Source organism: Parasteatoda tepidariorum, chromosome 5 (assembly GCF_982258835.1).
Source record: "Parasteatoda tepidariorum strain Cologne lab strain chromosome 5, Ptep-v5.0, whole genome shotgun sequence".
Taxonomy (NCBI): domain Eukaryota; kingdom Metazoa; phylum Arthropoda; class Arachnida; order Araneae; family Theridiidae; genus Parasteatoda; species Parasteatoda tepidariorum.
The window spans coordinates 22,230,325-22,243,734 of NC_141759.1; the positions used below are offsets into that span (position 1 = coordinate 22,230,325).

Here is a 13,410-nt window from a genome sequence, read left to right on the forward strand (position 1 = left end):
AGAGCATTAGAACATTGACCATTAAAGTGCCGAGTAAACCCGAAAATTGGGGATTCTTCTTTACATCGTTAGAACGAGCATTTATAGTTAAGTGTGTGCCAGATAAATATAAATCTGAGATCCTTCTTAATCTGCTTGGAGAAAGATCGTCTAATATTATCACATATATAAGTGATGATGATCTTAATAATTATGAAAAAGTGAAAGAAATAGTACTTAGAGAATTTCAGCCAACGGCTCAATCTTGTCTGGACAATTTCAAAACAACCACGCGACATTTAAATGAAACCCACGTTCAGTTTGCGTCACGTTTAACAACTAGTTGGGAGTACTATTTAAAATTAAGAAATGTGACAGATTTCAAAACATTAAATCAGCTAATAATTTCTGATAAACTCTTCCAAACATTGGACAGGGAAACCGCTACTTATATAAGTGTAAAACAATCGGACACCTGGTTTGAACCAATTAAACTAGGAAAGGAAATAGATTTATTTGTGACATCTCGTGGAAAATCTTTAACTAAGAGCTCTTATAATAAAAGTCATAATGAAAGAAATATTTCTAAAACCTTTTTGTCTGATTTTAAGAGTTCGAAGTGCATTTTATGTAATGAAAATCACCCCCTTTATATGTGTTCTACTTATAAGTAATTATCTGTGTATGAGAAAATACAATTTGTTAAAGATAATGAATTTTGTTTTAATTGTCTTGGTAAACATAAAGTGATGTCTTGCAAATCAAAATATTCTTGTGCTAAATGTGGTAAAAGGCATCATATTTCATTACATTTTAATCGAGAACATAATTATTCAGTGAAATCAAAAATAAGAGAGGAGAACATTATGAATTCAGAATCAAATAAAAAACAAATTGATAGAGGAAATCCCCCCCTCTCTCCACTTGCTTCTGAATTTACACCAGCAGCATGCGAAGAGCAAAACACAGGCGCCAATATCTTTTCGGCCACGAGTAGTTATGTCTGGAATAAAAACAAAACAGTTCTTTTGAGTACTGCAATTTGTTATTTATGTGATTCTTTTGGAAATGAGAGTGAAGTTCGTGTTTTATTAGATTCGGGATCTATGTCTAATTTCATAAGTAAAGAATGTGCAGATCGCCTACAATTGAGAAAGAATAAATATTAGTGTCTGGGTTGAATGATTCAGCTATTTCTGTTAGGTCTCAAGTTTGTGCTACTTTAATAAATAAATCCCGAACTTTTAACGCAGATCTAAATTTATTAGTTGTTCCTAGAATTACGGATCTCACACCCTCAAAGAAAGTAAACAAGTGTATAGAAGGGTTAGAAAACATTAACTTAGCTGATGCGTATTTTCACATTCCGCAGAGAGTTGATTTATTAATCGGTGCGGAATCCTTTTTTGAGCTAATAAAACCTGGGCAAATTTACCCTCCTAACTCGAATTTAATCTTACAAAATTCTGTGTTTGGTTATTTAGTTAGTGGAAGCATATCAAATATGGAGGATAATAAAATCCATTGTGGGTTAGTTAAAGAAACTCTTGATTTAGAACAAACTGTTAGAAGTTTTTGGGAGATAGAAAATATCGAAACTGAAATAATTGAGAGTAAAGAAAAAACATTTTAAGAACATTTTAAAAACAACTGTGCTAGAAATTCTGAGGGACGGTACATAGTAAAGATGCCTTTAAAAGAGGATCCTAAGCATTTGGGAAAATCTAAAGAGTTTGCGTTGAAGAAATTAAATCTGATGTGGAAACGTTTAATTAAGGAGCCAAATTATTTATCTTTATATAAAGATTTCCTTCATGAATATTTAGAGATGGGACACATGTCAGAAATTTCGGATGATGAGGAGGAAGAAGCCACTTACTACATTCCCCATTTAGGAGTTTACCGCCCTGGTAGGCAATCAACCGTCTTAAGAGTTGTTTTTAATGCGAGTTTTCCTACCTCAGCTGGTAATTCCTTAAATTCTTTGCAATTAAATGGAGGCATAGTTCAGAGTGATTTATTTTCCATCATGACAAGGTTCCGTAAATATGTCTATGCCTTCACAGCAGACATAAAGAAAATGTACCGAATGATCTTAATTCATCAAAGCCAAAGAAAATTGCAGCGTATTCTTTGGAAAGAAAAAGAGAAAGGACCTGTCAAAACCTACGAGTTGAATACCGTCACTTACGGCACGGTGTGTGCACCATTTCTAGCAACTCGTACATTAAAGCAAATAGCTATTGATGAAGGAGAAAAGTATCCTCTTGCTGCTCCAGTCATTGAAAATGATTTCTACATCGATGATGTGTTGACCGGCTCTGATAATTTAGCAACTGCAAGAGAACTTAAAAATCAATTAATTGGTATTTTAGGAAATGCTGGCATGCAACTCCACAAATGGCATAGCAACTGCGCAGCGTTAGTTTCTGATGGTGAAGAAATATATAATTTTACTAACTGTGATGGAACTCAAGTGCTAGGAGTTTCCTGGAGTCCGATGAAAGATAGTCTTTATTTTAAAGTTACCTGTAGAGCATCACAAAGAAAAGACTCGAAAGTCACGAAGCGCTGTGTCTTATCCACAATTGCACGCCTTTTCGACCCCCTTGGATTGCTTGGACCAGTAGTGTCAAAAGCAAAGATATTTTTGCAACAGCTATGGTCTTTAAAACTGGACTGGCATGAAGAACTACCTGAGAAACAAATCCAAGAGTGGAAGAAGTTTGTCGAAGCTTTAAAGAGTGTTAACAACATGGAATTTGATAGATGTATACTTACAGAGGGAGCTGACATGATTGAAATTCATGGATTCGCCGACGCGTCAGAGGTTGCTTATGGTGCTGTTGTTTACTGTAAGTGTGTTAAAAATGGTCAAGCAACGACTATCAAATTGATTGCTAGCAAAAGTCGTGTATCACCTTTGAAAAGAGTAACCATCCCAAGACTAGAACTTTGTGCCTCACTGCTTCTAGCCAAATTAGTGAAAAAAGTGATAAAAGCTCTTGATTTGCCTATATCCAACATATACTTATGGAGTGATAGCATGATTGTGCTTTCTTGGATACGTAAGGAGTCATTTCTACTTAAAACTTTCGTTGCCAATCGTGTATCCCAGATTCAAGACTTAACTAACATTGACAGTTGGAGATATGTACCATCAACTGAGAACCCTGCAGACATTATCTCCAGAGGTCTCGATCCTGATAAACTTTCACAATGTAGATTGTGGTTTGAAGGACCAAATTTCTTGTGTAACAGTGAATATCCAAATAGAGACATTCCATCCAGAGTTATTGAAGATGAATTTTCTAATGAATTTAAACCATCTAGTGACTTCAATTGTTTTATTAGTGATAATAGTAATTTTCTTGATAATTTTCTGGAAGTTAGTAATAATTATAGTAAACTCATTCGTGTATTAAGTTTTGTATATAGGTTCATCGATAATTGTCGGAGCACTTATGACACATCAACTGGGTCTTTGTCTCCAGATGAACTTAAAAGAGCTGAACTGAAATTGGTAAGTTTAGTGCAGAAACGGGAGATCAGCAAGGAAATTAGAGATTTAGAAATTACAGGTGAAGTTTCAAAGCAGAGTAAGGTAAGAAATTTATGTCCTTTCATTGATGAAGAAGGTCTCTTAAGAGTAGGTGGACGTTTGTCCAATAGTAATTTGTGCTTTGATAAAAAATTCCCATTATTGTTACCAGAAAAACATAAATTAACAAAGTTGATAATTATTAGTAATCATATTAAGAATTTACATGTTGGACCTCAAACATTATTGTTTATTATAAGACAAAGATTTTGGCCAATCAATGGCAGATCTATTTGTAGAAAAGTAGTTCGTGAGTGTTTGTCGTGCTTTAAAGCTAAACCAATAACTTGTGATCAACTTATGGGTGATCTACCCAAAAGTCGTGTGAGTCAAAACTTTCCATTTGCCATTTCAGGTGTAGACTTTTGCGGTCCATTTACAATTAAATACAAGAACCAACGGAAAGGTACTTTTCAAAAAATTTATGTCGCGATTTTTGTATGTTTCGTCACAAAAGCGATTCATTTGGAGCTTGTGACAGAGTTGAGCTCTCAAGCTTTTATAGCTACATTAAAGAGATTTTTTTCGCGTAGAGGAAAATGCAGTATTCTGTACTCAGATAATGCGACCAATTTCGTTGGGAGTAATAATGAGTTACAACGATTATTTAGCTTAGTTAATAATCCTGATAAGAGTTTATGTAATTATATGAGTCATGAAAATATCAAATGGAAATTTTTGCCACCTAGGAGTCCGAATTTTGGAGGGCTCTGGGAAGCTGGAGTGAGATCCTTCAAATATCATCTGAAGAGAGTAGTGGGTGATAAGAAATTAACTTATGAAGATTTTTTGACTGTAACTACTCAAATTGAGTCCGTTTTAAACTCGAGACCGCTTACCCCGTTATCTTCAGATGCCAATGATTTGAGCGTTCTCACTCCAGGCCATTTCCTGATCGGAAGACCGTTCACATCAATTGTTGAACCAGATGTAACCAATGTATCTGATAATAGGTTGAGTTTATGGCACAAAACCACTAAATTCGTGCAATTAATATGGAAAAAGTGGCACAAAGATTATTTGTCAACTTTGCAACAAAGGTCGAAGTGGTACATTGATAAGCAAAACATTAAATTTGGAGATATGGTTTTGATAAAGGAAGATAATTTAGCTATATGTAATTTTCCAATTGGTAGAATTGTGGAGGTCTTTCCGGGAAAGGATGGCAGAGTTCGTGTTTGTAGTATTAAAACGAACAAAGGGATCTTTAAAAGGCCCATTTCCAAGATTTGTTTATTGCCAATTGAATGAATATTTTTTAAAAAAAACTTTATATTACTTTTCATAATCATGTAAAATGTGAAATTTATCGTGTAATAGCAATTGTTTAGTATAGTAATATTTGTGTAATAGTAGTAATATTGTTAATAGTTGTATTAATATTGTTGATTGTTAAAACAATGCAACGCCCGGCGGTATGTATCCGCACGGATTTGTAGCGCCACCTAGAATAATTTGTAACATTGAGAGAAAGAGAGTGTGTGTGGAAGGAGAGCTGTAACGAGCTACAAAAAAGCTCTCTTCCAAATAATAATAAATAAATATTGTGAATTTACAGTCCGCTACTTTCTGTTTATTGAGCGAGTTTATATTTACCTGAGCGTCGACAGGCAGCGAGTATAAAAAAGTGAGTGGGGCAGCGAGTTTTGGTCTTTCTAAAAAATATTTAATTTTGTTAAGAAACTAAGAAAAATTAAAGCAAACAAGATAAAATTAACAACGATTAAAAGAAAACAACAATACCTAAAACAAGCATGAAACTAACAACGATTAAATAATTCGCGATTAAAATAATCACGAAAAAAAATCGTTTAATAACTAAGCTGCTCTGTCAGAAAACGAAAGAATAAAAGAAAGACGAGTTCTCTAGGACTGCCACTAATACTAGGGAAGGGGAGTAAAGATTCGCCCACTTGTACCAAGCTAAGATCATTACATAACTAATCACTTTCACTCCGCACCCCTATTAGAAGTGACTTACCCTCGTAACCATAGTTCCTGCCACGACGCGAGACAGGTGTCTGGAGCTGTTCTCCTGAAAGCCGTACTATATCTGAAAATTATTAGTCCAAAACTAGTTAAGTAACGTTTCTCTCAGTAATTTCATTTTCAATCCAATTTGCTGTTCCAATATTTTATGCCCCTACTAAAATATTATAGATTAAAAGATTTCCTCCTCAGCAAAACAAAGAAGTTAATTAATTTTTCAAGTTCCCAGTATCAGAAAATAGCAATGTTTGCACTTATAATAGCCACTGGAAATAGAGCTATTTGCGAAACTACACTGGTTATCATAAATTAAGGAAAATTCACAAAAATCGCGATAACTCAAGAAATTACGCATGGAATTTTATGAAACTTACCCACAATATACAACACATAGTAAGGTATTAAACAACATAAAAAGAAATTATCAGACATTAATAGTAGTATAGAAATTAGCACATGTATAAAATAAACAAATTGGAAGTATCGGTTTGCAATAGAAAAAGTACCTTTAATATGGAATATGATTGCCTCTAGAAGCAATACAGCACAAACAGCGATGTGTGATGCTTTCAATTATGCGGTCTATCAGTTCAATAGGAAGTGAGAGCCATTGCTCTTGTAAAGCAGTTGCAAGCGTGGCAAGGGTCTGAGGGGGCGGATTGATGGCAGATACACGCCTCCCTAGAGCATCCCAAACGTGCTCGATAGGATTCAAGTCCGGGGATCGAGCTGGCCACTCCATGCGAGTAATTGTTTCCTGTTGAAGATAATCATCAACAATGCGAGCTCTGTGTGGTCTTGCATTATCGTCCTGTAACAGGAAGCAATCACCAATTGCCCCGGCATATGGGCGCACATAAGCATCAAGGATGTTGTCTCGATAAACCTGAGCATTCACGGTTCCCCTTGGAAAGACATGGAGGTATGTGCGCCCTCCTAAGGATATGCCTCCCCAAACACAGACACTGCCTCTTCCGTATGCATCTCTTTCACGGATGTTTGATGGATGATAACGGGTCCCAGGTTCTCTCCATATCAAATAACGTCTACTGTCACTTTCTAGACTAAACCTGGACTCATCCGTAAAGAGAACAGGCCTCCATTGATCTGACGTCCAGTGGACATGTTGTCGGGCCCACTGCAAACGGTCTCTCCTATGGCGTGATGTGAGCGGCACGCAAATGGCTGGTCGTCTCGCATACAGACCACCTTCGTGGAGCCTTCTGCGCACAGTTGACGTTGACACCAACCTTCCGGTGGCTGCAGCAAGAGAGGATCTAAGATGTGTCGGAGTAGCGGTTCTATTCCTGCGTGCACTTAATGTCAAATATCGGTCATCGGCACTGGTCGTAACAGTTGGCCGTCCTTGACTGAACCTCCTAGATGCCGAATCTGTGGTTTGAAATTGCCTCCAAAGTCTATGAACCACAGATGGACTCACATTTAGCCATCTGGCCACTTCTGATTGACTCTGCCCTGCCTCTAGTCTCCCGATGGCTCTCCATCGTAGTTCTTCAGGCAAATGATGCCTAGAGGTCATTATTACGAATTGGCTATCTCAGATTTTCAATGTCGCAATCACAGTAAAATTTGTGTGCTTTCTCTCAAACTTGGACTTTTATGCTCCAGGCAGATGACGTAAGCCGAGTGCAGCGCCACTAATTTGCATATTGCAATTTTACTCAGCTACTCTTAGTGGACAACATATGCAAATTTTGCACGGTTTGGCTTACTTTTGAAAGAGTTATCGCTATTTTTGTGATTTTTCCTTAATTTATGATAACCAGTGTATAATGGCCATTAATATCTAACAAAAAAATAACTTGTTTCAAATAATTTCTTTCTACCACTTGTATTTGCTTATCTATATTTATAATATTTCTAATTTATTCCTTATTATTAATTATAAACTTATTCCAAACATATCTTTAGAGTAATCACTCTCGGATGGGCAGCGCGGCATGAAAGGAAATGTTTACTCTGCGATTTTCAATTTAGGCGATGGTGGGCACCGCACCTTCCTATTGCAGTTTTGGAATAAAGAAAACCGCGATCAGCCATCTATGTAGTACGTACTGTCATAGGATTAACGATAAATCGGTGAGTTGCATGGTCAAATGTTCTGATAATTTTAGGAGCAGTTAAAGTCTTTTTTTTTTCAGTAGTTTTAAATCTCTTAAAAGACGAAAATTATTTCGATTATTTTAAATTTATTTCATAGACGTATGATGAACACATTAACGAATACTGCTTTTTACTGTACAGTCAGCAGGAAAAAATATCAAAGCAATGTGAATGTCAATGTAACTGAATCAGTATATCAATTAATATCACTATATATTAATGAATATCAGTATATATCAATGTTAAAACCTATCCTCACTTAAGCGTCACCTTCTTGGTGCACATAAGCAGTCAGAACTCAAGAATTTGTCTTTAAATTGTTTTGTTCAATGTATGCAAACATTGAAAACAATTTTAATTACCCAAAAAGAGTTGTAAATGAAAAAGAGATTCTTTTAAAAGTTACTTATAGCATTATTCCTCTTTACTACAGTATAGAAAAACATGCATTAAAATAAAATATCATTCCCTCACTATTAGTGTCATTCCCTCACTTTTTAAATAGTGAAATTAATTAATTTATTTAAATATTAAGTATAATTTATAGGATATATACTTTCTTTATAATGCCATTGCATATTTCTATTAATATAAAAAGTTTCAGAGCTTTTTATTCACTTTACTTTTTGGGGATTTTATGAACTGAAAAATGACAGTTTTCGTGAGAATGACCCGTATATAATTATTATTATGTATAAAAACGTTGGAAAAATGCTTGTAATCCTGAATAAGAGAAAAGTAGGCGGTACTTTTTTAGCAGATAAAGAATGATTACAAACAATAATGTCGGATTTAAACTGACATTACTGTTACTATTCCAGTCCAGGTATTAATTAAATTAGCATAGCATTAACAATACGACCGACAATCTGCATACCTGCCAACTCTCCCGGATTTTGCGGGAGATTTTATTTTCATATTTAAAGTGGTAGTAAATATATACTATTTTTTCTTTTATAAATTAAATTTTTAAATGATATTGATCATCACTATTCTTACAAAAATTAAGCATATATAATAATATGCGTTGATCACCACTATTCTTACAAAAATTAAGCATATATAATAATATGCGTTACTATCATAGTTGATTGTTTTCCCTTCCGGCCGCATGCCAGCATCAGACTTATATGAGACATCTTCGATCGTCAAAAGGTTTTTACCGGCCAGATCTATGAACTACGCACTTTACTCAAAGTTTCTTCTAGAACAAACTACTGATATCGTGGAACTTCGTAAGCTGCGAGATTCCATTGGAGAGATTTCTACCTCAACACCAAGTAGATATTACAACGAACTCTTTAACGCAGCGGTGTCCGCAATTCAAACTGTTGAGTCGAGTCAAAAGAAGCCAACTGCCTCAACTACAATGAAGACAACTATCACTGAGACAGCGGAAATCCCTGTGACCATCCCAGAAAGTAGTGTTACTAATGAAATAGAGACTGAGCCCGTTTCCGAGCACAGTGTTCCGAATAATATCACAACTCCTTCCAGTAAAGATTTGAATATGGATATAGACGAAGAGACATCAGCCTCTGAACCTGAGATCCAAAATAGAAACAAAGAGCCACCAGCTAAAAAGAGAAAGAAGAGGAAGAAAAAGTCTGCCGCAGCTACAGAAAATGTTGACCCATCCAAGACCCAGAAAAGCTGCACTCCTCCGGAATCTCTTTTCATGCCGGAGCCCACCCCTATTACTGCATCAGAACCTACGGAGGAGACTACCAACAAAGCCACAGAGCCTTCCACTTCAGTAGAAAAAGCTCAGCCAGTTAAAAATGCTAAAGTCCTCATCCGTGGCCTTCCTGATGATTTTAGTACCGATGAAATATCCCTAGAATTAGGGAAGCGGAACATTGAAATCCTGAAAATAGTCCAGTTTAAGGGGGGTCAGGACCCTTAAAACTCTCAAAAAATCGATTTTTCAAGAATCATTTTTTTTATTCCTTGCATTATTCTGCGCATTTTCATATCTTACATTTCGAAATCTTTCAATTGGTTCAAAAGTTATAAGGGTTAGAAGACAAGTCACTCACCAACAATTGCTTTAGTGGGCGTGGTCGCGAATTGCTTCATTTCGGGCTTATCTTATAGTTTCTAATAATAATCTGAGATTTAAAGTGTCTACAACTCAACTCTGCTCCAACCCTTTGCAGATTTTATTTGTTTATATTCGAATTGCATGCGTTTTTTAATCTTAGATTAATATTTGTACATTCGTCTATTAGCTTTCATTTTAGTCAAAAATCTAGTTTCGGTTTGATTTATTTATTATAAATAATCATGAATAATCCTCGTAGATCTGGTCAGAGACCAAAAAAGAGAAGATTTCGTGGAAATCAATTTCGGCAAAGTGTAAATGTGGGCAGTTGCAATGTTTTTATTGAAAAAGAGGATTTTAAAAGTGCTTCTAAGAAAAAGCTTTCGATGTCATGTTCCAGTTTCAAGGATATCGAAACTGAAACTAAAGAGACTTTTGATGGTTATCGCCTTATTGATGTTGCTTCCTTGATAAGTTTTTTCAATAATGTAGCTGCTTGTGGAATTTGTCATGCTTCCTTGAAAATGACTGAGAAATCCCAGTGTGGATTGTTGTCTTCTTTTGAAATAACATGTCAAGCATGTCAGAAAAGGGATGTTTTTAAAAGCTGCAAACTGATAGGAGTGAATAAGAACATTCCAGAAGTAAACAGAAGATCTGTTTTTGCAATGCGGTGCATTGGTGGTGGACTTTCAAGTCTGCAGACATTTTGTTCTGTGATGTGCTTGCCCAAGCCCATAACTCAGAAATCTTATGATAAAATTAATTCTAAAATATTGGAAGTATCAAAAGAAGTTGCTTTGTCATCCATGGAACAGGCAGTTAACGAGGAAAAGTGTCTATCAGATAATCCAAACAGTCTAACCGTCAGTGGAGACGGCACCTGGAAAACCAGAGGTCATACGTCTTTAATAGGCGTATGTACCCTGGTAGGCGGCGAGACAGGAAAAGCTGTTGACATAGAAGTAATGTCGACATTCTGCAAAGGTTGTGCTTCGTACAAGGGTCCAAAGTTTGGCTTGAGATATCATAAGTGGCTATCTTCTCATAAAACAGTGTGCCAGAAAAATCATGCCGGCTCTTCTGGAAAAATGGAGGTTGACGGCATGAAGAGGATTTTCCAAAGATCTGAAGAAAAATATGACGTCAAGTATGAAACATACATTGGCGATGGTGATTGTAAAACTTTCCAGGCTATTTGTGAGGCAAAGCCATATGGAAAAGATGTTTCGATAACCAAAGTGGAGTGTGTGGGACACATACAGAAGAGAATGGGCACTCGTTTGCGAAAACTCAAAACTTCATATGGCAAAAAAAGGCTTTCAGATGGTAAGACGATAGGTGGTCGGGGAAGACTGACAGACGTAACAATAAATAGAATTACAAGTTATTATGGCAATGCAATTCGCCAAAACAGCAATAACTCAGTCAACATGCGAACAGCGATTTGGGCCATATGGGCTCATACTTGCAGCACGGATAAAGAGCCGATGCACTGGTTTTGTCCGAAAGGCGAAAATAGTTGGTGCAGCTATAATAAAGCTGTGCATAACAACAAAGTGCATGAGTATAAGCACCCAATGCTGGTTGCTAAAGTTGTTATGGAGGCAATAAAGCCAATATTTAAGGATCTGTCTCATCCGTCTCTTTTGAAAAGATGTTTGGGGGGTAAGACCCAAAACCCAAATGAGTCGTTGAACTCACTCATATGGAAGTTTTGCCCTAAATTTGCTAGTGCTGGCAAAAATGTTGCCGAAATAGCTGCATGTATGGGTGTTTGTGTTTTTAACGATGGAAAAAAGTCTTTGATGTCTATTATGAAACTGTTGGAGCTACAAATCAACAAAAAAGCAAAGCAAAACTTTCATGCTCAAGATAAACTCCGCGTAACAAAAGCTGAAAAGCGAGCTAGTGAACAGTCTATTGTAGCTCGTAGAGTGAAACGACAAAAAAAGATTTGTGAAAATGAGAGAATGAAAAAAAGTGAAGGGGGGGATATGTATATTTCTGGTGGCTTTTAATTTTTAAATGTTTTTTTTTATATTGATTTTATTATAAAATAATAAAATGTAAGAAATTTATTCCTTTATATCTATGTCTTTGAGGTTACTTAGGATTTCTAGATAAACATAAAAATGGATATTGTTATAATAATCAAAATTTTAACTTTGTGGTCATTTTTATAAACAATTTTTTAAAAGTTACTAATTTGAAAATCTTTTGTTTGCTTTTGAAAATTTATTTTAAAACATCATCTTTTAGATTTTTATAAATCTCAAAAATCTATCATTTAGGTTGGTTTGGTTTTTGTATCAATCATTTCTAATGTTTGAAAAGTTGATTACTATTTGACTCGATGCTCGTTATGTGACAAGTCGTTGTGAAATGTTACTTTATTTTGTTTATAAGTCAAATTTAGTTAATGTATTACTGTTTAAGTTGTATGTAGGTATTGTAAAATGATTTATTTTATTTATTTAGGCATTTTTAGAAAAATATATTGAGTGGTATTCGAAAAAAACAAATTTTTAACTTTAAAGTCATTTTTCTCAAAATGTGATATGTTGAACTTGTGCGCACTGCGTACAAAGAACTAATTGATAGAATTGTACGAAACTTTAGGAAAAGTTTTATGATATGGTTTGCTACAACTGGTACCTACTATAAAAACCATTACTCTCTTAAAATTTTTTTAAATAATTGTGTAATGTGCCAAAAATATAGAAATTTGAAAAACTTAAACTTTTTTAATTTTTAGAAAATTAAAATATATGTATATCAAAATAATATTAGGTAACACAGGTTTAGGGTAATTATAACTTTAATTTAAAATTAGTTTGACATTATTTTGATGATATTTGACTCGTACGCTTTGCGCGCAATGAAACTCACTTTTTCGAAAATAAAAAAATTTCACTATATTAAAAAAAGTCTGTATTTTTTTTATGAATGATTTTTTTTGAATTTAGCTATTTAATTATATTGATAATAGTGCTAGTAAATGATAAAAAAAATTTCATAGCTTTAGGATAAATTCAAAGATAGTTACAGTGTGTCGAAAATATGGTATTTCATTGTATCGTTTAAGGCGTTAAAGGGTCCTGACCCCCCTTAAGAAGAAAGTGGGTGAAGCCTTTAGGCCCCTCCCCCTGTACCTCATCGTTATGCCAATGCTAGCCAATCACGAGATGATCTACCATATTGAGAGCATCAAGCAGATCCCGATCAGCATAGAGAAATACCACGGCGGCCGGCGGCCGCTGCAGTGTTTTCGATGTCAGAGTTTCGGCCACACCCAACGTTCCTGCTCCTCCAGCCCAAGATGCATGAAATGTGCCGAAGGGCACTACTAATTCCAGTGCAGAAAGAGCCGAGACTCCCCAGCTAAATGCTGCAACTGCATGCAAAACCACACCTCAAATTTCACTGGGTGCGAGGCCCGTCCCAGTCGAAAGAGAAAAACGACCAAGGACACGACTACTTCTACAGCCCACAGACTTGTTAGCCTCATCAGTGAACTTAAAGACTTGCTGAAGGACCAAGACGTACTGCATCTTCTCACAACTTTAATCCAGGGGAATTCCCCATACAACTGATGTACTACTGAATCAACTCATGCCTCACCTCATCATAGACTTATTATCTGATCCTAACTTAGAACTATGAACTGTAT

At 35.5% G+C, this 13,410-nt stretch overlaps 1 protein-coding gene across 1 annotated transcript; it reads left to right on the plus strand.

Moving 5' to 3' along the window:
• Nucleotides 1-1,666: 1,666 nt before the first annotated feature.
• Nucleotides 1,667-4,831, plus strand: LOC147808667 (uncharacterized). Its single transcript, XM_087162664.1, has one exon. It carries the CDS (start codon nt 1,667-1,669, stop codon nt 4,829-4,831), a length of 3,165 nt encoding a protein of 1,054 aa, XP_087018790.1.
• Nucleotides 4,832-13,410: the final 8,579 nt, after the last annotated feature.

Coding starts and splice junctions, on each gene's coding strand:
- LOC147808667 (XM_087162664.1), top strand. CDS start 1,667: ATGCCTTTAAAAGAGGATCCTAAGCATTTGGGAAAATCTAAAGAGTTT.